At 36.1% G+C, this 27,933-nt stretch overlaps 1 protein-coding gene across 1 annotated transcript; it reads left to right on the top strand.

The window, feature by feature from the left end:
• The first annotated feature begins 589 nt into the window (after positions 1 to 589).
• ING3 (inhibitor of growth family member 3) lies at positions 590 to 27,933 on the top strand. Its single transcript, XM_032401701.1, has 12 exons — positions 590 to 756; positions 1,002 to 1,073; positions 3,882 to 3,982; positions 5,788 to 5,853; positions 15,961 to 16,057; positions 17,640 to 17,711; positions 18,554 to 18,673; positions 18,951 to 19,108; positions 19,673 to 19,866; positions 21,200 to 21,392; positions 24,529 to 24,567; positions 27,381 to 27,933. The coding sequence occupies exons 1-12, from the start codon at positions 729 to 731 to the stop codon at positions 27,495 to 27,497; spliced, it is 1,257 nt and encodes a 418-aa protein (XP_032257592.1). The 5' UTR covers positions 590 to 728; the 3' UTR covers positions 27,498 to 27,933.

The raw sequence follows: 27,933 nt of genomic DNA, 5'->3' as shown, positions 1-27,933 counted from the left end.
CTATATCTTTTGATATGGGAAATTCATCTTCACCCCATATTCTTAGTGACACTATTTTAGTGACAAGGAAGCCAACCAGACGTCCCATTTATATTTTTAGCAGTGGATACTAAGGATAAATTCCATCAAAGAGTTCTGTTTTAAACAATCCAAGTCGCCCGAACTTTGCTGATTATTCTAGCGTCAGAACACTTTCTATTTGCTTATCACTACTTGAAATCTATGACTCACAAACGCCAGGGCATGGAATCCTAGCAGTAAAGAACAGGTGAAAAGTTGTTCCTAGTTGTGTTCTGCAGGCGCATACAACTCCCGTCTTTCCCCGTGCAAAAATCAACAAATAAACAGAGCCACCGCATTTCAGATTCTCTTGCGCACCGTTCGCAAGGACGACTGGTTTTTGTAGTTTCTACGTGGGTAACTGTCAAGCATATTAATCCCTATTGGGACGGAATGAAACTACACTTCCCATAAAGGCGCGGGGGCGGCCTCCCGTCGGCCTACGTCATTGCTTCAGCCAACCAATGACAGCTCCGGGCGGCAGTGAGGCAAGCGCCGTCAGGCGCCAAAGTGGTTTTTTTTTCTTTCTTTTTTTTTTTTTTTTTCCGCCGAAGCTGAGCGGGTGCTGCTAGCGGAGGCGCCATATTGGAAGGGACAAAACTCCGGCGACAGCGAGTGACACAAATAAACCCCTGGACCCCCTCGTTCCCCCAGCTCTAAGGGCCGCGATGTTGTACCTAGAGGACTATCTGGAAAGTGAGTGGGCGGCGCTGGCGGGGGCCGTCTGTGGGACCTGCGGGCGGGCAAGAGCGCGAGCGGACGGGCAGGCGGGATGGCGGGAGGGAGGGGGAGGCGGGGGATGTTTCTTTCTCACGGTAACTGGCAGCCTCGCTGTGGGCTGCCGGCTCCTTCGACCCCCCCGACGCACGCACGCACGCAGCGACGTAAGCGCGTACTTTCGCCGTTGGCCCCGCCCCTCTGACGGACTCTCCCTTTGACAGTGATTGAGCAGCTTCCAATGGACCTGCGGGACCGCTTCACGGAGATGCGCGAGATGGACCTGCAGGTGCAGAGTAAGTCGGCGCGTTTGCCCGTCTTGGCCGCGCGCGTTCAGTGCCAGACTTACTTGCCATCGACTTCATCGCCTCTGCTATTTGACTCTCCTCCGGCTCACTGGCTAGTGCATAAGGAGTTGTAAAAAAGAAAAGGCAGTGCCGAATCTTGCCTCTTGCTTTCCACGCTACTTTTCTCCTTGCATTTACAAGAGAAGGAGGCACTAGGGCACGTGTATGTGTTCCTTTCTCGAATTCAAGACTCTGCAATAAAAGTTTCTGTACCTTCAGTGAGGACGTAGATATGTCTTAATGCACATCGGTGTAAATGTTGAGAAGATTTTGACTTGAGCCCTTACGTATGGAACATAGATTTCAGCATTTATACTTTTGTTAAAGTTCGTTCTATTAAAAAATTTTCAAGAGCGGAAAATACAGAAGCATAGGTCATATGCGATTCTTTAGTGACCCTGGTGAACTTGGAATGTCAAATTTTGAAAAGTTACACATTATAGGATACATTCTCACTTGTCAACAGGATGATATTTTTTCAATCAAAATGAGTGAGGGAAATAGATTTTACTGTAAAGCTTCTTATCTGTTGTAATAAAAATTTTGACTTTTTCTTCTATCAGTGATAGCTTGGTAGTCTGGTTACTTTTTCCCAAAATTAACCTTGTTCTTTCATAGAGTGGTATTTGGTTTATCTGATCATTTTTTCTGTGAAGTCTCTAAAAAGGGGTTTATGGTTCAAAGAAAGTAAAGAGTCAGTGCCTTTGGAGATAAGAAGGTAAATACTTAGAGCAAAATTACACTTAAAATTACACTTAAAATGAGTACAAATATATGTCCACCATGCTCAGAAAGAACTTCATAAACCTTCCCCTTTAAGAAATGAATGTAATATATCTGTTACAGTTATCTTGTAGAGCTACTATATTAAAAATTAAGAGTGCGAAATGAATTATACGGTACATAATTAAAATGTACAATTAGGTGTACCCTTATGGCTGGATGTTACTCTCTTTGTTTAGATTTGTTTAATTAAATTGTCTAAATGATAGTAATGACTGGCCTTCGTGAGGTCTATCCCCAGATAATATGTTTCTTGGTCCCATTTATTCCAGCTATGTTTAGGCTATATACATAAAATGTTTCTCATGCTGCCAGGTTTTTTTCTTAGAAAAGTAGAGGTGGAGGAAGATCTGGGTTTTGGGGTATGATTGGGAGGAAAGGGGTATCATGGAAAGACATCAGAGAACCAGCATTCCTTGAAGTAGTTAAGGACCTGTCCTTTCTCCCTCTTGCTTCTCTACCCCCCTACCCCTCCATGCACTTCCATGTCCATTGTTCATGAATATACATTTCTCAGCCTCTTGCCAGTTTCATGTGGCCATGCTTAATACAAGTTGATATGATATGGAAGCCTTCTTTTATTCAGTGGATTGTAGTGTAGAAGTCTGAATTGTGTATTTCTTTAGCTTGCTCACAAAATTCATTTTAACTTTAATGTAGTCAAAATGCTAAAGTAGGGGCGCCTGGGTGGCTCAGTCATTAAGCGTCTGCCTTCGGATCAGGTCATGATCCCAGGGTTCTGGGATCGAGCCCCACATCGGGCTCCCTGCTCCGCGGGAAGCCTGCTTCTCCCTCTCCCACTCCCCCCTGCTTGTGTTCCCGCTCTCTCTGTTTCTTTCTCTGTCAAATCAATAAATAAAATCTTAAAAAAAAATGCTAAAGTAGTGTTTTCTACGGGTTTTGATGTCAGATAGATCTGAGTTTGTATTAGAGTTTTACTGACTTATTTTTTGACCTTGACCATGGTTTTCATTGTCTATAAAATGAAAATCATCTGAGGATTTAAAATAACACAGTTAAATTAGAATTTATAGTATCCAATACAAAGTAGAAATTCAATAAAGGGTAACTGTTATTTTATTCTCCTTCATTATTACAAATTTTAAATTCTCTTGTGATTTGTACTTAGATTATATAAATGAGAGGTTTTATAAACTTGCATTTTATAATAATTAGAATTTTGTAAAGTTAATAGGTACTATGGATTAATAAAAGAGACTTCTTTGTAAAATAAGTTAGAAATTGCTTATTTAAACAAAGGAAAATTTTTAAAAAATTAACTGTAAGACTTCTTAGAATCTTTAAAAACCTATTATATTATTGCCTTGAAAAATCTCCAAAAGGTTTTCCCTCACTTACATAGCAACAGAATCACTTTTTTTTTTTTTTAACTTTTCCTTTTTTAGCAGACATGGAATGAGATGACTATTCTTGACACACACTTAGGGAAAAACTTATCTAGGATAAATAATATAGTGTATAAGTGAACAAATGATGTACCTTCTACTCTCAGTCATGATATGAGATGATGGGGGGCTTAATGCCATATAGTGAGAGGTTAAAATCTTTTTATTACTTTTTCTTATTAAAAGAAACGTGAGGATTATCTAGTAGTACTCTTAATAAGAAATTGTGCTTTGGTACATTTGGCTGATTTAATACCATTAGCTTTTGACCCAAAGGCTGTACTATTGAAATACTATGGTATAGAACCTATATATGTTGTTGACTACTTTGACTACTGGAAAAATTTTGACATAACAACAAATATAAATTGTCAGAGAAAATTGTAACTTTTTTTTTTAACTAGAGTAATTAAAGCATTTACATAATCAAAGCATGACATATTTAAGTTATTGGCCAAGTGAAAGAGTGTATGTTGTCAGATATTTTTTTCTTTCCCCAAATCAAAGCATGTATATTTAGTGTATGAATTTGGTCATCTAAATATGAAATGTTTTTATTATGTCATAGATGCAATGGATCAACTAGAACAAAGAGTCAGTGAATTCTTTATGAATGCAAAGAAAAATAAACCGGAGTGGAGAGAAGAACAAATGGCATCCATCAAAAAAGTATGTTCAACACTCTGGATGATCTATCAGTAAATATTGGGGTCCTCTGAGAAAGATATTTTAAAATGAAATTGTTTTCTGGATATCAAAATGAGGGAAAGTTATCAATGGCTCTTTAGGATTTAAATAATTTGTTGTGTTTTAGAGCTTCAGATGTAGGAATTTTTAATCATTTTGGTAATTTAAAATTTGTTTCAAAAATTATCAGCTTTTATTAGAGAATTACAGAATCATAAAAAAAGTCCACTTTTTTCTTTTATTTTATTCTGGTTACAGCTAATTAAGGTTGCCTTGTCTTCACAGATATGACATTGTCTTCCAATTTTGGCCACAAACTGGGGTGAGAATTAGCTGACCTTGAAGCATATTTTACATATTGCTAGGTACCTAAGTTGGTAGAATCACAGAAGAACACAATCTTAAGTGTTGAAAGGATCACAAAAAGTCTTTTAGTTTAAAACTATAAATCTGTATATGAATGGAGCCTAGAAATACAGAATTCCTTGAATTTTGATTAGTCTTATAGTACTTACAGGTCTCTTCCAGATTAGAATGAGTATCAGATCTCTTCCCAAGGTTTGCTTTAAATGTATAACCTAGTGTATTTGGGATACATTGGAAGAACTACATAAAAGACCTGGGTTTGGTTGTGACTGCCATTTATCTCTGTGACATTGGACAGGTTCTTTAATATCTCTGAGTAATAATGGCTCCCTCATCCCCAACCTTCATAGAATTGTTCAAAAATCAACTGAGAAAGAAATTTGAAACTACAGATTGAGAGAATTTTTTCTTTATTTTGCCACATGGGGGGAAGCACATAATTGGTCCTGGCTTGGAAGATACCTGGAGGCCTGGTGTATATGAGTACAGATAGCAGCTCTGTACGGGTGACCCTTGAACAACACGGGCTTGTACTGTATGGGTCCACTTACACGTGGATTTTTTTGATAAATACAGTATAGTACTATAAATGTATTTTCTCAACGTTTTTTTCTCTAGCTTACTTTATCGTAAGAATAAGGACATAATACACAAAATACACATTAATCTGCTGTTTATGTTATCAGTGAAGGATTCCAGTCAACAGTTGGCTGTTAGTAGTTAAGCTTTTAGTCAGAAGCTTATATATGGATTTTCAACCACATGGGGGACACAGTGTTCAAGGGTCAGCTCTGCAACCCAAAGTCAGTCTTCATCCCTTTAACCTATTAAGTTTTTGGTGTAGTACAGCTTGTCTATCTTAACAGTGTAGTTCTCCATGTAAATTGATAGAATCATGTTTTTGTTCTTAAATGATTTGCTTTATACTGAGGAGAAATCTAAAGTATAGATTGAATTGTATGAATTAATCCCTAACTTAAAATGAGAGTTCCAGAACAATTGGAAAATAGGGACATGCAGGCCAGAATCTTTTCAGTAGTTATACTTTGATTAAAAAGTTTTAAAAATGGGGAGAGCAAATGTTCTTTATAAATTAAATAAATTGTAACGTTTTCTTTGAAAGAAAAAGAATATTTATTAGTTCACATAACTTTTACTAGTTTAGAGGCTAGACTTGGACTGGTATTTAATTTTACTTATATCTTTTTCAGGAATGCTAAACATCTTCCTTTAATTCTTGGCCATTGTACATAATTTCTAATCCTACCCCATCCCCATCCTATCCTTAACTGGGTTTTTATTGCTAATGTAGGATGACTGACATTGAGTATAAGGTATGATAATGAAAATGCAGTTATATGTGCTGAATACACATTTTTAAATTATTAATTTATTCTTGAAATGAAAATGTTTTTATTCAGGATTACTATAAAGCTTTGGAAGATGCAGATGAGAAGGTACAATTGGCAAATCAGATATATGACTTGGTAAGTAAAATTAATGTGCATACTATGCCATAAGTACTTAAATTATGGATTATGTTTTAAGTTTTGTTGGCTTAAATGTTAATAGGAAGAATAGACTAAATTTGAAGTATTGCTTTCTTGATCCCATTTCATTTGAGGTTTCAGTGTCTATTTTTTGGTTTCTTTGTGGAGAAGAGTCAGAGTCCACAGTTTTAGTCAACAGTCAAAAACCTTACGTTTTAGCCAAATTTACATTGTTAGATTTTAGCTGATGTTAGACTTTTTTTTTTTTAACAAGAATTGGTGTTTAAATTTATTTTACTAATCCTTATCTTAAGGTAGTATATTTACTTACCTGATAAATCATCTTGAGATTGTTTCTGTGGTAAAATACACATAAGATTACTGTTTTGACAAGACTTCTTGGTTGCCTAATTAAATGAAGAAGAGAATCATTTGAGTCCGTATTAAGAGATAGTACTCAACTATCTATAAAGTGATGTCAGATAGATAGCACTCACCAACTGGCTCAGGTGGCAAAAATGGGAAACACTTGATTAAACTTTAAAAAAAGGTTCTTTTTTGCTGTAGTAGTACTTGAAAAAGATTGAAATCACTGTAAGACAGAGGCAGTATTTCTCAGAGTGGTATAATTATGATGCTCTCTTTTATGTAAAGGATCTTCTAAACTATATACTTTAGGAAATACTCATTTCTGGTTCTGCCTCAAAGCAAGTTAAAGCTAAAAACAAATGGACACTTATGGCCAACTTTAGCATATAGATTTCATATCTATTTTTGTAATCTTATCTGGATACAGTCTCATTACTGAACAAGTATATATAAATATAAATGTTATTGGTAAGACACAAGATAAAAGGTACATACCACATATGGTGTACATTGTAAATGCTTACAGAAAACTAGAAAACATTTGTCATGTGATGCCATAGGAAATGTTTCCTTGTTCTCATACAGTGGAAATTTTTAATGGCTATAATAACCTAGGCTCTTTTGTTCATGCAGTGATTTTGAAACAATTTGATAAAAGATAAAATGCCTTTAGAAAGGCAGAGTAAAGTATAGCTTGATTTACTGTGGAATTGGAAAGAAAAGTTCTTAATTGTTTTGGTCTTGAATTATGTCTATAAACACAGAAAAAGACATTTATATTTGAATCCAAGAGAAATTTGTTTAGTAACATTGCTCCTCATATTTAATGAGTATATATGTCAGTCTTTATTTAGAGACTACCTGCTTTTTAAATCTTATAGCTGTTTGGCTGTGCTCTTTGTTTATATTTTGTTATTTTAGTACTTTTATACATTTAAAAAATTTCAATGTATATCATACATTTAGAAAAATATGTATAATATAAGTATGTTCTTTCTAAATATGTGTGGATTTTTGGTATGTATCTATCCATTATTTATGAACCACACTGTTTATTCACTCTTGTGCTTTGTATAATGCAGTTTTATTTGCATATAACGGAGGAACAAAATGACAATACTGTAAATGGCTTCTGTTCTCAAGGTGTCGGTAAATTAGTTGGGAAGACACGCCCACAAACTAAAGTGAAGAGCCTGTATAGAAGCATGTAATAAAGATTAATGCAGTTAAATATTAAGTATCTGGTAAAAAACTGAACTAACTCACGTTGAGTGTTGTTAATTTCTTAGAGGATATGAGATGAGTTTTGAACAGAATTTATTCAGAAGCTCTGGGGCCTGGATTAGGTGTTGTATTGAGGGAAAAGCAGTTCACTCGGAGATATGGATAAACATAGAATGAAAATAAAACTTAGTAAATTCTTTGAGGGGGATAGATTTTTTTAGGCTAGGGAGTGAGGTAGTAGAAGGTGATGTAATGAATTGAACGAAATGTAATAAAAAGCAAGTGTCCATAATGGATCCATACAGACATGAGTTCAGCCACTTCACTGACAGCAGGACTTTGGATAAGTTACTTAATCCCAAAACCTTAGTTTTCTTATCTATAAAATAGCAATATTAATGTGTGCCTTACAGGCGATGTGTACACATGTCTATAAAATGATCTTAGCTTGTGAGAGCACCACACGGTGGATGCGCGCTTCTTCCTTAAAGGTTCTCTCCATCTTCTGTAAGTGGAATTTTTCACTTTCTTGGAGCACTGCTTCACTTTCAGCTCTTCCAAGTGGCACCCAGTTTCTTCCCCATTCCCCCGGTTATTTTCAGGATGGCCTTCTGTCTTTCCTTTACTCTTCCTCCTTCCTTCCTCCCTCTCCCATTCCTTCCTCTGTCCTCCCTCTCCCTTTTTTTTTTGTGACTTTTCTTTTCCTCTCCCTCCTTCTGTTCCTTCCTCTTTTAGCACTCCATATTAAATTGCTATTTCAGGTGATCATGACATCCTTAATATAAAAATCCATTCTTTTTTGAGACTTAATCGTCTATATTGTCCTCCCATCTTTGTGACCTTCTGCCTTCTCTGTGGATATCACTCATAATGAGGTTACTGTTCCTCAGGGCACTATCTTTGACCTGCATTGTTTTTTACTGTATTCAGGTGATCTCACTCAGTGGTAACTCTCTTCCCTTCTTCTACCCAACTCCAGAGGCCAGGAAGACCAAATGCCACATGGTGAAGAACTGTTCTGTCAAATGCCGGTTTTCCCCCCTGCCCCACACACAACCCAAACTGTGAAACATTCCTCCATTAATTTTCCGGGTGTTCTCTTAGTTTTAGGAATTATACATTAATGATTCCTCAAGCTCAGGCTTCTCTTCTGAGCCTATTCATCTTAACTGAGAATTCCCAGGCCCCGGAACTCAGTGTATTAATATTAAGACTTAACTCTTAGTCTCCTCTTTTCCTTCTCTCACAGGAACCACTGATCTTCCAGTGATTCACATTGGAATATTGAAAGTCATCCTCGTCTCCTCCTTGTCCCTAGCCTCCCCACATTTAGTTAATCAACACGTCTTGTTCATTTTATCTTCTAAATATCTCTCATTACGCCTTCCTCTTCACTTCTGCAGCGTGCCACAGTTCAAGAACTTTTAAAAAAAAACCTGACTGGCATGCTTTTCCTTCAGTCTTTGCTTGGGAAACTTTCTTCATCTTTCATAATCCTGCATGTGCAGTCTCTTTACTAAAATCACCTTAATAATCTTGATATTCATGTCATTTATATCTAGGAGAAGAGATTTGATCACTTAGAAAAGTCACACAAGAGTGATTTACAATGGGTGATCCCAATGTGGACTCCGATATTATGAAAAAAAGAAAAAAGAATGATTTAAACAAAAGATTTATTTTCCTCTCATATAAAGTATCTGTTGGAGGAGGTAGATCAGGGCTCGTATGACAACCCCAACATCATCAGTGTCCCGGGCTGCTTCTAATCTGCTCCTCCTCTTTTTTGGACAGGTAGAAGAAGAATTGCAGTAGGGGATTACTCAAAAGGGCATATTTTGCAGTTCCTTTAAAGAGTCTTTCTGGAAATCTTACCTACCGACTTCTGCTTAGGCTTGGCTCCCTGTAGCTGCTTCTTGAAATGTTGTTTAACAGGGCACATTGCCACCCCAGGGGTGTGGGGGTCTGTCAGTAACGAAGGAGGCTATTGAGTAGGTACTTAGCACTTAGTGCCTTGCCCTACCCCTCAACAGAATCATACCAGCTTCCAAATCGTTGTTATTCCCATGATTTTATTATTATTTGAATTAAATGGTAATTATTTATTTACCTTTTGCTTGTATGTTTGTCTCCCCAACTATAAATGTCAAGAACTATGTTTTTTTTTTTTTTTTAGATTTTAGTGTCTTCAGACTCTACAGTAGTTATTTCTCAGTAAATATTTGTTCAACAAAATCACCTAAATAGGTTAGTAGAAAAGAAAAGGCATTACATGATTCCCAAGTTATGAGTCTTAGGGATAGAGTTTAGTGGTGTCCTTCTTTATGTGAGATATTGTAGTTGAGTGACATTTTCTCAAAAGATAATAGAGTCACATTTTAGTATGCTAAGATTGACTTGGTTTTGATGGACAAACAAGGGTAGGCTACAGTGCAAATAGCCCCTTCTCTTCAAGGTATGACTTTAAACCAAGAGAAGTGAAAGTAATGTAATTCAAATTAGTTTAGTTTCCTTTAGAATCACTTTAGGAGACCAAACAATCCTATAATCTATGTCTTTGCTCAGATCTTTCCAGTATCCCTCTCTTTAAATTGTTCTCCATTTTTTTAGTTTCTTCAGTTTAGATAGATTTCTTTCTTTGATACATAAGCTCATTTTGGAAGTTCTAAAACAGGCTGTATAGATGTGCCTTCAGCAAAAGGGGCATTTTTTAAAATATTAAGACTTATTGTGAGGCACATGTTTTATTTAAATACCTTTTTTATTTAAATACTTTGCACTTTATAATTACAAAATATTTTTTGGCTATTTTCAGTTCCTTTGCTTTTAAAGAGATTCCTTTTAAATTATGAAAACATTTAGTAAACACTATTAGACCTTACTATACAAAGTAATAACCGTATTATTTTCATAAAATAAAAAATATTAGATTTCCTAACCAGGGCCCTTGAGGGTATGTGAGGTTCTTAATCATTCTGTACACTTAGAGCCTGGCCCGATAGATAGTTGAGTAGTGAACAGAAGGACAAAAAAGACTTTCGAGGTGATCCAGTCCAGCGTTTCCCAGACCTTAATACTTGCATCCCACCTTCAAGGTTTTTAGATTATCCATATCATCTGTACATCTATTTACTAAGTAAATTTTTAAATGAAATTTATTTAAGAGGAAAATTTATTTATTAATCTGATGCTATTAACATAAATGAAAAACTGGTATCACTTATCACAAATAAGTAATTATAAAATGTTAAAAAACAATCTACAGCCTCCATGGAATGCTTGTGCTTTGTGCGCTGCACCACATTGCAGGGTGGCTTGTGGTATTTGAACACTTTATGCTGGAGGGTAAGAAATTTACTTTCGCAAGTAATTGCAGTTGAGCATAAGGGAATTAATTGCCTTGTTCATAGGGAGGTTACTAAATGGATTTACCATCTCATATTAGTTATATTCCCCAAAATACCAACAGTAAATATCCAAGTGAAAGTCTTTATAAATAGGAAAGAGGAATTAAATTCCTATAACATTTAACTTTTGAGAGCTTAGAAAGCTAAGTGCTTCAAAAGTGAGTGGGTGCGAAGTAGTGTAAATGTATAACTACAGTAATTTTTAATCATAGATCATTTATCCAATAGACAGTGGTACTTCTATTTATATACTTCTACATAGTGGGAGAGTATAACTTTCATTCATTCAGCAAATATTCTAGAGTTCCAGCTATGAGCAGTCTCTGCTGCTAAGTGGGCAGTAATGACACAGAGAAGCAATGAATATAGGCAACTATTAAGTAAAGATTTGTTTAGATTTTGATAAGTGCTATGAAGAAAATAAATGTTGCGGAGAGAGGGATAAAGAAGGAATTACTAGGGGAGGCTGTTAAGAATGTAGTCAGCAGGAGTGGTGTAGTCTCAGGAGGTGACATTTGAGGAGGTACTTGGAAAATGAGAAAGAGCCAGCCATGGGAAGAGAGCATCAGGAAGAACATTTCAGGAAGATGATGGACCAAGTGCCACGTCTGAGGTGGAAGAGTGCTTGGAGGGTTGAAGCAGAGAAGAGGCCAGTGTGGTTGGTGTATAGTAAGGAAGGAGAAGGGTGGTGCTGAGAAGGAGCCAGGCAGGAACCACCACATGCAGGGTCTTCTAAGCCAATGGAAACAGTGTTTTTTCTTCTGAAAGGAGTAGGAGGCCACCTTAAACAGAGGAGTGAGGTATACCTTAGAGGAAATTGTCTGTATGCCTTTGCTTAAACATTGTGTTGTTACGGTAATTTCAAGTAAGCATGTATTATTTTTACAGATTTTAATGTACAGTAATTTAGTATATAATTATGTTTGATTTTGCCCCTCAGTGTTTTACATAGTGTGGTATTTCATTGTATTATTTTTATTGAAATACTTTACTTTTAAAATCAGTCGTACACTTTTTATACCTATGACTAGTATTGTACAGATTACTTCATTTATTAAGGAAAGAAACCAGACTGCATAAATATCCACAAATGAAGAGATTGTGGTGGAATTACGGGTTCAGTAGAACAAACTGAAAATTTATTTCAGTAGTTGTTTTAGTGGAAATGAGCAACAAAAAAAAGGCTATCCTGTTAAAATAATTTCCTTCTAGAATCCTGATACTCATAGTCATTAAACACTTATTTGTGTTTCTCAGCCAGATGTCACTGTCATCAGGCTGTATTAGATTACAATACCTAATAAAGTTGATTTATGTATACTCTGATAAAATTTGAGCTTTTAGTTAATGCTTGAATGATTTTAGCAGTCTCTTACACTGCTCAGTACCCTTGAACTTGCTTCTTTTTTATATCCTGGCCTGTGCCTGAGATGATTATATTTCAGGTATACATTTTACCTATAAATTTGAGAATTCTTCATCTGATACTCTGATTAAAGAAATATATTATGTAAGTTTGACCTTTTGACTTGTCTCCTATCCTTATTGTCTTTTAGGAAGATTAGATGTAGTTTATATGCTAAGGCCTCAAATATTTGATTCAGCCTAAAGGTGGATCAAATTTTCACCTATTATAATTCAGAGATGTGAAGAATCATTTTCATGATTTATCAGAGAAATAATTTGCCATCATGGTTGCTTTTTCTTCTCCAGTTTACCCTCTTTATTCACTATTACCAGATCTTTTCACAGTTAGAAATTTATCTCTCATTGCCATGGATTTCACCTTAGAACTTTATAAAATAACTTGTGCTCATTCTGAAAGGGCAAGCTAGACATTTAAATTTTAGAATTTGATGGTATTGGAAGCCATCAATCATGTAGAAACTTTTTGAAAAGCTGTATTTAGTTCAGTTTGGGTCCACCAGTGACACATGTTAAAATTTGAATGTTGGAGACCAGAAGTCAAAAGGGAAAGAATAAAGGATTACAACTCTATGCTAAAATGTTAAAATATGAGGATTTTTTTGTTTCATGCGGAGGACGCATGAAGTGTGACTTACTTATCTTTGTGATCATCAAGATGTTAACAAATAATGTTGACAGAATTTCCTTTGGCTCTGAAGAGGTCAGAAAAAAAGAGAATTGATTTAGAATTAAAGCAGTTATATTTGGGGTTATGAGATGTGATTTGGGTCTGTAGAATAAGGAAGCTTTTGTGGCTGGTATTTATTGACATTAAGTGGGGAATAAATCAATAATTAGACTCTGTGGTCAGCCTTGTGCTAGGAATCTGTGGTTAATGGAAAATCTCTCTCAATTGGAGTAGTACCCTCTCTACGACTATAAATCAGTCTTACGAGGTGTGTGTGGAGGAGTAGGGCAATGTAGGTTTTTGCTCTGCCTGATACCTGTGGGGCCATTATGGCAATCTGCCAGAATAGGTGCTTCCCCCATTCAGAATCCTGGGGGCGGAGGAGATGCGCTCTGCGGGTTTCAGGCAAGTTCAGTTGAGCTCTTGCTATGGCTGTTCAATACTGTTGAAGTACTCTGCTGCTTCATAGTTTGAGTTAAAACATGTGGTCAGCTTTCTAACTTCTGATTTGATTTAGTACAGTAGCAGTGACTCTAAGAAAAACAATTCTCATTGCCTAATAATTGCTTCTAATATTCATCAGTTCGTCATCTTTTTTTACCTATTCAGAGGTAAGAATGACTAGAAGCTGTCTTACAAAGCTGCCTACCACAATGTGGTTTAGGCTTTTCTTGTTTATTTTAATTATGTATTTGTTTTTAGAATTATTAAATCTTTGGGTTCCATTCCTTTTTCTGAGCTGCTAGTATTGGAAATTCCATTATTATTTTCCATGCTCTCATGTGTAATAACCCTTATCGGTACTGTCTTTAATATACTGAAGCAGTTCTTCAGTGCAGGGGTGGAAGGAGTTAGGGGAGGGTACATGATGTCTTCATCTCACTCTGACTCTATCCTGACCAAGATTCTAACACTCTGCCTGTCTGTACTGTATATAACTGTTACAGGGCACACCATACTTTGCTTTTTCTTTTTTCTCTGGGAATCTTGTTTGTCTTCCTGTCTCTTCTGTCTCATTCTTCATCCTCTACCTCATTTACCTCCTTTGTGTCTGCCACAGCCCATGGTTATATATGTATTTTTTTATGTACTACTTCTAACTCTTTTCCAGCTGTTGCTTATTTGCTATGTCTAGGGTATATATATTTAAAAACATTTATTATGTTAAAAAGCTCACATAAATCTTAATTTGTCAGCCAAATTGTAATCCTATGAAAGCAGGGATTCTCCCTCATTTTTCATGTATTTTCCATTTAACCCAATGCCAAGCACAACTCTCAATATTGCAGGTAATAAAGGTGGTGGAATATTTTCATTGCATTAAGGGGTCTTGGAATTTAAATATGAGTATTTTTTCTGACTTCCCTTGAGATTAAATTTTGACAACGTAAGAGATATTCTTGAATAACTGAGGTCTGTGTTCACACTTTATTATTGGAAGGGAGGTTCCATTAAAGGATGCTCAATTACCTGCATGTTCTTTGAATAGGAGCATTTGTCCATAATACGTGCCTCTATAGGATTTTAAATATTGTAATACACACTCTGCCAAGCTCTGAAAAATAAGTTGTGTGTGAAGATGGACAGAAAATTGGGTTTTAAATTATTGAAAAATCACTAACCAGTACCCCACTGGGTGCTGTTAATATACAAAATATAAATAACAAGAAAACATTCTTATTTTTCAATTTGAATTATATTATTCTGAGTTAAAAAACAGTTGGCTGCTGCAGGCAGAAGTTAGAGGGCAATGTTAGGTATAAATGGTGAAGACCAATTTCTTACAACTAGATCAGATTTAAATCCCTTTTCCATAATGCATTAGCTATTGCCTTTGGGCATGTTACTTAACCCTTCTGAGCCTTAGTTTCTTCACTTATGAAATGGAGACAGTAGTAACCTATATCAAAAGATTAGAGCAAGGGCTAGAAAAGATAGAAGAGCATCTAATGCACCAACCACATTTTATGGCATCTAACACACACAAATTGCCGTTTGCTACTTTTCTCCCCAATTTAGGTACTACTTCTCTCCTTCAGTTTAGGTACACATTATTTCATTCTTATTTAATTTTTTTTTTGCTTTCATGATGTATCGTAGACACTTTGATATTTGTAAGAAAGTCCCTCTTAATTATTTAACAATGATCCACTGGGAATCTAGAGTTTGAAAAAAGATGTCAATAATACAACAATATTTTTCAAAAAAATTGTTTTCTTTGTTTCACTTCAAAGTGGTAAATTTGAAAAAGTATTGAAAAAATATTTACTATTAACCTTAAAAAATTAACACTTGTTGCTAGTTTGAGGTATTATATAATTTTCTGAAATCAGTCAAGAGATCTCCAGTTGAATGAGAAAATAAAATTCGCCACCTTCACCAGGGCGGTAGTATTAGCAATAAAACCATTTAAACCAGGCTCTTTGGGGAATGGAGTTTTCTGGCTAAAAACCCCTTTTGTTTCAACCCTCTGCATAAATGTTTACAAGTATAATGGTTTACTTTTCTGCCTTAGAGAAATTTATGTATAGAATATAGTAGCCTCTTTGTTTATAGACTAAGGATCTTTCATTCTTCATTCTAAGTAACAGTTATTATAGTATGGCAGTGTGGTGGATAGCCTTATTATAAGTAGGAGGAGATTAGGTTGAAAGTAATCCCAGGGTATACTATAAAAAGTTACCAACCTTCCTGCACTCCCCCCCCCCCCCCCCGCAGTTCCCAAGTATCAGTTTTGTTTAGTTTCACATCTCACTTCTTCTGAATGTTTTCTAACAAATTGTGATTCTGGTTTCTTAAAACTTCAAATTTATTAAGGGAGACTTGAGAGATTATTTCATCTAGCACCCTCATTTCATAGATTAAAATACTGAGGTGTAGGTTAATTGACTTGCTCAAGGATACTAAGCAGAGGCACTAAAAGAAATAAAGATTTAGTTTTCCTCATTAAACTGACACTTTAATAGTGTCCCAAATTTTGGTGGTTATCTTTGATCTTCTTTGAAACAGGTAGATCGACACTTGAGAAAGCTGGATCAGGAACTGGCTAAGTTTAAAATGGAGCTGGAAGCTGATAATGCTGGAATTACAGAAATATTAGAGAGGCGTAAGTAAAATTTACAGTTTTCCATCAATGTTGGACAGTCCATGTACAAATCACGGAGGAGACGCTTGTCCCACGGAGACTTCTCAGATCCTGCGCTTCTGTGGATGGTGGCAACTGGGTCGGACAGCGTGGACTCTAGCAGCTAGAACTGTCTGGGTTGTGGATACGGAGAGAGATGATACAGGATATCGTACACTCACTCTTTATTAAAATCACATGTTAAGTCATTCCGTTTTTTCATATGTGTATATGTTAGTAAGATGAGTGGTGAGAACGAAGACTGAAAGAAATATGACCATCTAGAAACAAGTTAACCATCTGTCACTAAATGTGTTGACTTTGCACTCCCTGCTGGATGCACTGAAACTCTGAGCAAGGCTGTTATTTTTTCTTCCTAAGAACTGCCTTAAGGCTTTTCCTCAACTGTGTTAGTAAGAAAGCTTTTAGTTGATTCCAAAGCATTTCCTCTTTTTCTCAAAGAAGTAAACTTTTTCTTACCAGTAAGAAGCCATTTTAATATTTCTTTGTAAGGTTCTACTTGATCTCCTGCTATAATTTATCTTTATTCTTTTTTTTTTTCTTGATGCATTTCTTCAGCAAGAACATGTACTTGTTTCTACATACTGATGAAAAATTTCTTTATGGTGTTAGATTATGTGTATATTTACACACTCCCTAGGATAGGGGAACAACCTAGTCATGAATCCATCTTGGTATCCACAGTTGCATTTTTGTATTCAAAAGTAGATCTATCACTTCAGATGATAATCTAATTTATTTGTGATACTTTTATTCTAAGGAAACCCTATCTGAGATTAGTAAGTATTTTGAAACAAAATGTTCTATAGCTGCTCTAATTTTTTTTTTTGAAATGCTAATAATAACTGTGAATAACATAATTCATGCCTATTCAGTACTGCAGGAAGGTTAATGAAGCATCCTCTGTAAGGACACAGACACACAAAACTAAATGAAATCAAGTTATAAAATCTGCTCCACCCTATGCCCTGCCATAATTTCATCTCAAGGGATCAAGATAAACCCAGAAAACTTCTTTAAAAGTATTTTAATGCTTGGCGGTAGAGATTCTGTGCCTAACCTCTTTTAGGAAGTGTTTACTATCATATATTATTTTAACGATCAAAGAATTTTCTTTCATAAAGTAATGTCCCATCCACCTGATACTTTAGGATCTCACATAGAAAGATCTTCAACCCAGTATAACTAGTTTGAGTTTTTCAGATCTTATCGGTAATGGACTTATAATATCCATTCATCCACTTATGTGGTACCCGCTGTCCTGAATTCCCCAAATAGACATTAACATGCCTTGAGCTGTTTTGTACTTAAGGTGAATAGTAAGAAGTGGATTACATATTATTTAGAGAGAGGATGAAATTGGCTCAGGGTGAAATTGGCAGTGGTGATTCTCTAACATGTTTGACTAAAATGACACAGGCATATGCATCAGGGCTTGCCAGTCCTCTGCTAGGTGAGGGTGCAGAGTGCCTGTACTTGATCGACCTGTAAAGTTCTGCATTGACATTGAATGGAGATGTATCTCTGTGCATTTCTTTTTTAGGGTCTTTGGAATTAGATACTCCTTCACAGCCAGTGAACAATCATCATGCTCATTCACATACTCCAGTGGAAAGTAAGTTTGGTTTAGGGCAGCTAAAATTTTCAGTACAATTAAAAATTCATTATATTACCTGTATATTCTTTTTAATTAGCTCCATACAACCAACTGAGGAAAAAAAATATCCTTCCCTTCCTTTTATTTTGTGAGATCTACTTTTTCCTTACAGTTCCTGGTAAATTTACCTTCATCATTTGGGAAAAGTATATTTGATTTGGGAGTAGAGTGTTTGCTTTTCCTGGAATACATTGAGGACAAATGTATGGTATTAATAGCAGCATATACTTCCTACATACAGATACCTGATTCTCTCTAGAGAGTGTTATAACTCAAGCCAAATGATAAACTACATGATGGTGGGCTCTTTGTTTTTTATCTCCTTGCTTTTTCTGTGCTTAGCCTACTGTTTGGCATGTGAGAAGGCCTCAGATGGTTGGTAGGTTGGTGAGTAAATGAATGCTTGGTTGGGTGTTAGCTAGCTAGAAGGCTGTATCAGTGTAATTTGTGGCAGATCACTTTGATATGAAAGAAGGGTTGGTTGAAAACTATTCAAAATTGTAGAGAATGTTTTGAAAACAAAATTCTTCTCATGTTATATGTGAAATCATGGTGCATCATGGGTTATCTGTAGTACTTTGTTACTGAAGTTTTTTTTTAAATGTGTGGGAAGGCCCCTCTTAACAAAACAGGTGACACAGAGAGTTCTGCTTGTCCTGTCCTCCAGGAAAACATACTGTTCTGTATTCCATGAAGAACTCAGAACATAACTGTACTTGTTTATAACTGAATGGAAGTATTATATCTTGTCCAGAGTCCTCTAAAGTTTAAAAACACAAAAATTCTTTATTTATATTCAGAAAGGAAATATAATCCGACTTCTCACCATACAACAACAGATCATATTCCTGAAAAGAAGTTTAAATCTGAAGCTCTTCTATCTACGCTTACATCAGATGCCTCTAAGGAAAATACACTAGGTAAGTTTATTATCTTAAATAGGAATGTTTGCTTTTTGTTTGTGTTAAAGTAAGGGCAAATGAAAGTGTTCAGGATTAACGAATCATACACATTTTTTACTTGGTTAAAGTCCACATATGGGGAAAGAAGAAAAGGAAAAATGGGACATGAAAATTTTATAGTGACATGAAAATGTTAAATTTAATGATTATATCTGTACTGGGAAATAATGTATTTTAAGCTTACTAACATTATGTTCTCTCCAACCATTTTTATGTCTTCTTTAATTCTACATAGGATGTCGAAATAATAATTCTACAGCCTCTTCCAACAACGCTTACAATGTGAATTCCTCCCAACCTCTGGCATCCTACAATATCGGCTCGTTATCTTCAGGAACTGGTGCAGGGGCCATTACCATGGCCGCCGCTCAAGCAGTTCAAGCCACAGCTCAGGTAAGAAGGAAAAGGTTTGGAAATAGCAGGTACATTTTGTCTGAATCGTGGGCAAACTCCAATAGAAACAGAAGGAGTTCTTTTACACTGTATAGTTTCATTTTTAAATCATGGTTTTATGATATCTGACATTTTCTTTGATGGAACTTATGTGCATTCGTTTGCCTGATTGATCATGAAAAGTAACAAATAGATTCGTGCAAGCTCATGCAGATCCCCTCACACAGTGACGGTTCGTGATGTGCATGGTGTTGACAGTGAGCCACACACCTGTGAGGACAGTACTTTGTCCTCCCTCCTGGTGCCTCACAACTCACTCCACCCTATGTTTGTTCACTGCTGTACAGTTTATATTCCAAATTAAGTTACCAATTCTGTAGCTCCTCCCTGTGTAAAAACTGATTTCAAATCTTTACATAAAACAGCTTAAATTACAGTGATGAAATTAATATTAAAATTAAAATAAATATTGGGTAAACCAACATAACACTGTAACTAGTAGGACTGAATAAGAAAAGCTGCATATATACGCCTATTAATATTATCAATGAATGTCTGTTGAAGATGAAAGAGGGACGAAGAACATCAAGTCTGAAAGCCAGTTATGAAGCGTTTAAGAATAATGACTTTCAGCTGGGAAAAGAATTTTCAATGCCCAGAGAAGCGGCTGGCTATTCATCATCTTCAGCACTCATGACTACATTAACACAGAACGCCAGTTCATCAGCAGCCGACTCACGCAGTGGGAGAAAGAGCAAGTAAGTTGCATTGGTACAGTAGCCCTGTACTTTTACTAAGTATGCCCTGCACCAGTCTACTTGGCATCCAGCCGGGCTTGGATATACGAAACAGGTAGGTATAATGGATCAGGATGAACTTTGGGGAGGCAGGAAGGCATGACATTTTCATTCACACTGCCATACTTTGGAGGAGTAACATCTTTAAAAGGTGTTAAAAGTCTTTAATCTTTCTAGAGTCTTAAATTGGGTATAAATGACTTCTGTTTACTTTCTTTTGTTCATTAAGATAAGCCATTTTATGGAGCTTTTTTCCTTTATAACCTCTTATTTGTCATGTGGTTCAATGTAAATTAATGTATAAAGTACAAATTTTATCCTGGGAATTTTTTTTTAAATAAAACTCTTCGTTTTTATTAAAAGTAAATTGTCTTAATTCTTGGTCTTATGCCCCAAAAATTGAAATTATGAAACTACCCCTAGATTTTGTATATGAGACTCTTAGGATGATTGTCTGCATTATCTTAAATATGAAAATTTAACAGCATCTAGTACCATCTATTTCAGGTATCTGCATTTGCTAGATATTCAGACATAATAAAAGCTCAAATGGTAGACCAGAATAGATTACCTAATAATTGCATCATAATTTATTTTTAAATGTATTGTATTTCCTGTGAGTAAATCTTTTAAGGAATGATCAATCTAGAATTATCACAAAAGTGCTAGATATCTTAAAAAGTAATTCCTCTTAATGACCCAAATTTATTATAACTGCTGATAATAAATTTCCCTATTTTTAAAATATAATTAGCATATAAATATTAGTAAATTACTTGTGAATTTTAACACTGTTTCCTGTCTTACACAGGTAAGTATTCACATGTTGATTGATGGTCATGCTCATTTTCATCAACTTCTTTTGTGTATTTGTATTTTAGGTTTTGATGAAGAGTATTCCGTTTGCTTAGAAATTCAAAGAATGTCTGGCAGGAAGCCATAACCAGTGCTAATTCTTAAAACTATTACCTGTAATTTAAGTCAATGTTAAGTAGTAACAGTTTAAAAAATTATCGTTAAAACATAGTTTGAAAGAAACTTTTTGAATATCTTTATTCTCCAGAAAACAAATAAACAAAAATCTCAAACAAAAATAAACTGTTATGAAAAAAGTTGCTCTTTGTTGCTCTTAAGAGTTGTGCCTTTAAATCTGTGTATCAGGTTATTTTAACTTCATGTTAAACATTAATTTACACGTTTAATGTCATTTCATTTCATACCACTAATTTAGTAGTTACTCTCCTGTAACTTCTTCTCGATGCTGAGCAAATAAAACTGATGCTGTTTTTTTCAGAAACAACAACAAATCTTCAAGTCAGCAGTCATCATCTTCCTCCTCCTCCTCTTCCTTGTCATCATGTTCTTCTTCATCAACCGTCGTACAAGAAATCTCTCAACAAACAACAGTAGTACCAGAGTCTGATTCAAACAGTCAGGTCGATTGGACTTATGACCCAAATGAACCACGATATTGCATTTGCAATCAGGTAAAAGTCTGATATGTCTATACAAGCGTAGTCTGAATAAAATAGGAAACAGAGAGCGATTTCATTTTTTAACGTGCTCTTTTTTCTCCAGTTAAAATTCTTTTGCTTTCTTCTATAATTTTCTTCTGCTTCTTATAAAATCACGTTTGCTGAAAATACAAAGAGTATAAAGGAATGTGTAAGTCACCCATAATCTCAGCCCTTGGGAATAACCTATAATTAGACATTTTGATTTATCACTACCGTATACCCCACATGCATGTTGTCTTAGTCTGCTCAGGCTGCCATGACAAAATACCACAGACTAGGTGGTTTAAACAGCAGAACTCTATTTTCTCACAGTTCTGGAGGCTAGGCAGTCCAGTATGAAAGTGCTGACTGATCCATTCCTGGTGAGGACTCTTTTCCTCGCTGGCAGAGGGCCCCCTTCATGCTGTGTCCTCACATGGTGAAGAGAGCTCTGGTGTCTCTTCTTATAAAGGCACCGGACCCTATTGAAAGAAGATTCCACCTCTATGGCCTCATTTAGCCTTTATCATCTCACAGACCCTATCTCCAAATATAGTCACAGTGGGGGTAGGGCTACAACACAGAAATTTGGGGGAGAGGTGCAAACATTCAGTCTCTTACACCTGTGTACACACAGATGCACACATGTGTGTTTGTGTGTGTATGTATGTGTGTGAATTTGACGAGTTGGATCACAGTATATGTAACACGTTTTCACAAAGTCATGTGTACTGAACATCGTTTTTCTTAATTTTTTTTAATCTTCTCACAGTTATGTGTTATACTGTGTGTAACTTTTTAAACCAATATTTAGCTATAGGTTTTTTTAGTGGTTTTAATTTTTTTGAGATTACAAATAACATTTTGGTAGGCATTTTTTATGTAACCCATTTTATACATCTAATTTCTAAGATAATCTTTTAGAAATAAAATTAAGTTAAAATATTTGTTGCAGACTACCAGATTACCTTCTGAAGTTCATTAGCAAAATCTGATGAGCATGCCTGTTTCCTAAACCCTGTCCAGCGCTGGATACTATTTTGTCTTGAAAACCCTATACCAATCTGATAGTTTTATATCACACAATCATTTCAGTTTATGTTAGTAGTAAAATTGGATGCTTTTTTGGCTATTTTTATTTTTTCTTTTATGAATTAACTCATTGGTGTTGGCCAATTTTTCAATCATTTTTTTCATGTACATTATAAATACTTTGCTTGGTTTAGGTTTTTTTGTTTTGTTTTTAATTCTGAAATTCCAGTTTTATGGAGTAATGACTGTCAGTCTTTTTCTTTATGAAGTCAGCTGTGGGGTATAGGCTTACCTCCTTGCCTTTTCCCCATATAAATGCATCTTGCATTTTTTCCCATTTGCAAATGGCTTTGTCTAGCTCTTGATATACTTCAGTTTCTTCACGTTTAAATCTTTAATCCATCTGCAAAAAAAAAAAAACTTAATCCATCTGCAGTTTATTGTGTTTAATGGTGTAAGTTGGCAATGTAATTTTTGAGAATTTGCCATTTGTTTTTTTTTAATTTTATTTTATTATGTTATGTTAATCACCGTACAATACTTTATTAGTTTTTGATGTGGTGATCCACGATTCATTGTTTTCGTGTAACACCCAGTGCTCCATGCAGTATGTGCCCTCCTTAATAACCATCACCGGGCTAACCCATCCCCCCATCCCGCTCCCCTCTAAAACCCTCAGTTTGTTTCTCAGGGTCCATAGTCTCTCATGGTTCATCTCTCCCTCCGATTTCCCCCCCTTCATTTTTCCCTTCCTTCTCCTAATGTCCTCCATGCTATTCCTTATGTTCCACAAATAAGTGAAACCATATGATAATTGGCTTTCTCTGCTTGACTTATTTCACTTAGCATAATCTCCTCCAGGCCCATCCTTGTTGCTGTAAGAGTTGGGTATTCATCCTTTCTGATGGCTGAGTAATATTCCATTGTATATATGGACCACATCTTTAGCCATTCATCTGTTGAAGGGCATCTTGGCTCTTTCTACAGTTTGGCTATTGTGGACATTGCTGCTAAGAATTTGCCATTTAGAAGTTTGTTAGGTTTTCTCCTGTCACCTGACAAACATTTTTTTTTTTCTAAAGATTTTATTCATCCATTTGACAGACACAGAGAGAGGGAACACAAGCAGGGGGAGTGGGAGAGGGAGAGGCAGGCTTCCTGCTGAGCAGAGAGCTGGATGTGGGGCTCGATCCCAGGACCCTGGGATCATGACCTGAACTGAAGGCAGACGCTTAATGACTGAGCCACCCAGGTGCCCCTGACAAACATTTTTTAATATTAGTTATTAAGAAAGTTCTATAAAGATCCTGGCAGTAAAAGTAGATTACCTACAAAAGAACAAAATCAGATTCACCCTAGATTTCCCATCTATAACACCAAAAACTAGTTGATGAAATACATCTGTAGAGCTTTGAGGGAAAAATCTGAGTCCCCCCCCCCCCAAAAATTTTTAACCAGAGAAGTTGTTCGTGTGTATAGAACCATATACGGATATGCTCACTCATGCAGAGAATCAAGTAGTATACTATCTAGTTATAATTCTGACTGAAACATTTCTCAGTCCATTGAGAACTTAAATTAATTCAGGGATTACAAAGTTGTATTATAAAGTGCTGGTGATGAACAGCAAAAAGAAAAATGAGAAAGGGCAGATAGTAAATTGATTATAAGTTTAGAAGTTTCTACTGTTGACTGCAAAAATATAAATGACCCAGCGTGACCCAAGAAATGTCATGTACATTATAAATACTTTGCTTGTAAAGCAAAGTAAAAGAAAAAGTAAAAACCTTAAGTAACCAAAAAAGAAACTTAAAGTCTTTACAAAAGAAACCACCCACAAAGGTAATTTGTCAAGGTTCTTTCAGATTTTCAAAGGGTACATAATTTCTGTGTATTTGCCTCGGTGCCCCTGCCCAAAAATACCTTTTAGTAAAAAGCTGTAAATCTTTATAAACTCTTTATTAAAAAACTATGTACCTTATTTCTTAATGCAATTGTATATTCACCTCTGTTTTCTAACAGTATCATCAACAATTTGGATTTAGGTGCTTATCGTATAGTCATAATAAAAAATATTTACTTTTATTTTAACTAGGTATCCTATGGCGAGATGGTGGGCTGTGATAACCAAGATGTAAGTATTAAATTTTTCTATTTAGGAATGAAAAAAATCACAGATTATTATTACTTGAACATTTTTCTTATTTACGGTGTCTCTCAGTCTAAGAAAACAGGTCTGCAGTTACATTAACTATATTATATTAATGCTAGAATATTTCTCTCCAAAACAGGGTAGTGTCACTTCATGTGTTCCCAGTTTAACTCTCTTAAAGCTAGTTTTATGGTTTCATGTGCACATTATAAATCTCAAAAGGTGTTATGTTGTATGAAAATTAGAAACATCCTCCACCTTCTTTGCTAAATAATACTGTGTTTACTAGAATCCAGTTCACTTGTCACAGTGATAAACCAGCATTTTTTTTTTTTTTTTTTTTTTTTTTAAGATTTTATTTATTTATTTGAGAGCAAGAGAGAGCACAAGTGGGAGGAACAGGTTCCCTGCTTAGTAGGTAGCCCACCCTGGGACTCCATCCCAGGACACCCAGATCATGACACAAGGCTAAGGCAGACGCTTAACCAACTGAGCCATCCACATGCCCCTCTTTTTTTTTTTTCCCCTCATTTTGGTTTTAATTTGCATTTTCCTAATGATGTTGAGCATCTTTTCATGTGACTATTGGCCATAAGTGTATTTTATTTGGAGAAATAGTCAAACCATAGCCCATTTTAAAATTGGGTTATTTTTGTTGTTGAGTTGCACAAGTTTCCTTCTAAAATAAGTTAAAAACATATTTAGGGACACCTGGGTGGCTCACTGCTTAAGCAGCACTCTTGATTTTGGCTCACGTCATGATCTCAGGGTGTGAGATCGAGCCCCTCCAAAGACAGAGGTTGCAGTCGGCTTGAGATTCTCTCTCCCTCTCCGTCTGCCCCTCCCCCGTCCCTAATAAATAAATATTTAAAAATATATATATATTTAAAGAAAAAATAATAATCAAGAGTGCAATTGGACAAAAGTAGTGAAGGCAATATATAACTCAGGGACTAGTTTCAACAACACTGGGTCAGACGTGATGAGGAAGCATTCAGGAGTCACACCATCCAGATTCAAAACCCAGTTCTGCTTCTAAAACGCTGCGCCTGACATTTTGAGCAAGATATGGAACCTCTTTGAGACTCACTTTTTCCGACTTTAAAACTGGGATAGTCCGTGTCACTTCAAAGAGCTGTTGGAACAAATGAAATGACGCGTGTGAAGCTTACTCAGTGCTTGCATGGCGAAGCACGCTATAAAAGTTAGCTACTATGATGACAGGCCACAGGCTCCGGGGCTCTCCAGATTCAGCCTGTAGAGGATCCTGGCCCCAACGGCAACAGCCTGCTACCCCACATGCGGCGCCACCGCGCACAGACCTTTACGCGCACGTTCTTCTCTCCACGACCTTTCGCGGTCGCACTTCCCCAGCTCTCATTTTTTTTTTTTTTAAAAGATTTTATTTATTTATTTGACAGAGAGAGACACAGTGAGAGAGGGAACACAAGCAGGGGGAGTGGGAGAGGGAGAAGCAGGCTTCCCGCTGAGCGGGGAGCCCGATGCAGGGCTCGATCCCAGGACCCTGAGATCATGACCTGAGCCGAAGGCAGACGCTTGACGACTGAGCCACCCAGGCGCCCTGAAAAACCGGCATTTTAAGACAGTACATTCTGTCAGGAAGCCTGCCGCTAGCGGGCGTGGGGAGGGGTATAATATGAGGTTATTTTCCTCCTATCAGTGTAGTGTCTTCTATTGTACTCTGCAGCTGTCAGCTGATAAGAGCCCCTTCTGATATAAAAAGTAAAGGAGGCTTGAAAGAAAAGAACTCCTACTTTTTTTTTTTTTTAGGAAGCTTAATTTTGGTTAGAGATATATTTTTATTGGATGCTGAGAATCTTTTTTCTAGTAATTTCACTTCCTCCTCACCTTCACAAACTTCCAGCCCCTTTTGTTCATCTTTTCCTGCAGAGGAATACTAAAGAAGAATCCATAATGTCAGAATCCTAAGGTTAAAATAGCAGTTTAAAATTTTTTAAACCAATCTGAAGATTGAGCAGGGTTGGCTTGGTACATTAAAGTTTGTGCTCTCCTGACCTGACAGGGTCCCAACAATGTGTTCATGTAGATAGAGAAAGACTGTCCTTCCATTTCCCCCTTTAGAATCACTTGTGGGCTGATTATTGTATAACAATATTGCCCAATCATTCCAAGAATACTACTGTAACCTCCCGGGCAGTTAGTGAAAATGATGCATTTCTGTGAATACCCCATCATACTTTCTGATCCCTCTCATTCCCACTTACGCTCTTCTGAGTGCTAAGATTTTCCGTGGAAGTGTAGAACTGCTTAATATGTTATAGAGCAGAATCCCTTTTCTCTGCATATCTCGGAATAGATCTACCCAGAGAGGAAATCCAGGGCATCCCTTTATGTTTTTCACTGCAACCAGCTTATTCTATTTTATGAGGAAGTGAATAAGGCTGAATATTAAATAAAATCTGTAAAATGTATTTACCTTCTTTGTGAGAGACCCATCTCATTTCTTGTCCTTGAAAGTTGGTATCAGCTTACGCTCTAGCTTAACGAGAATAAGTGAACTTTTGTTCATTGCTTGGGGTCATGGAAATAGATGACATGAACCTCTGAGTTAACAGAGATGCATACTTTTTCTGTGCTTCCATTTCCTTATCTTTGAAACCTATCAGTTGGATTCAGTGATCTGTAAATCAGCTCCTAGATCTAAAAGTTCTGTTTCCATGAATCTTATTATTAATATTCAGTCTAGTGGGCATATTATACTCTGTAGTCTTTGGAGGTATTAAAAACTATTTCTCTGCCATTTTGCTTTCCAGTGCCCAATCGAATGGTTCCATTATGGATGTGTTGGGTTGACAGAAGCACCAAAAGGAAAATGGTACTGTCCACAGTGCACTGCTGCAATGAAGAGAAGAGGCAGTCGGCACAAATAAAGGTGGTCGTTTCATTTGAGGAAGAAAAAACTTCAACTAAACATTTTATATAGGACTTGAAAAAAGAAGAAAAGAGAAAGAAGACACAATGCATTTCCAGGCAACCACTTCAAGGATTTACATAGACAATCCTGTAAGATCTTGAACTTGAATTTTATGGGTTGTATTTTAATAATGTAAGTAAATTATTTATGCACTCCTGGTGTGCTATGAATATTATTCCAGTTAGCCTTGGATTATTTCAGTGGCCAACATATGCAGACATTTGTACTCCTCAACCATTTTCTCAAAGTAATGGGCATTCTATAATTTAGACTTCAGAGAATTCCAACGATGAAGATTTTAAGAAAAGTATTTTATATTCAACAGGTATGTTCTGCTGCATGTACTGTACTCCAGAGCTGTTATGTAACACTGTATATAAATGGTTGCAAAA

Source organism: Phoca vitulina, unplaced genomic scaffold, assembly GCF_004348235.1.
Source record: "Phoca vitulina isolate PV1807 unplaced genomic scaffold, GSC_HSeal_1.0 scaffold4, whole genome shotgun sequence".
NCBI lineage: Eukaryota > Metazoa > Chordata > Mammalia > Carnivora > Phocidae > Phoca > Phoca vitulina.
Note: the sequence above shows the minus strand (reverse complement) of the source record. Positions and strands in the feature narration are given on the sequence as shown.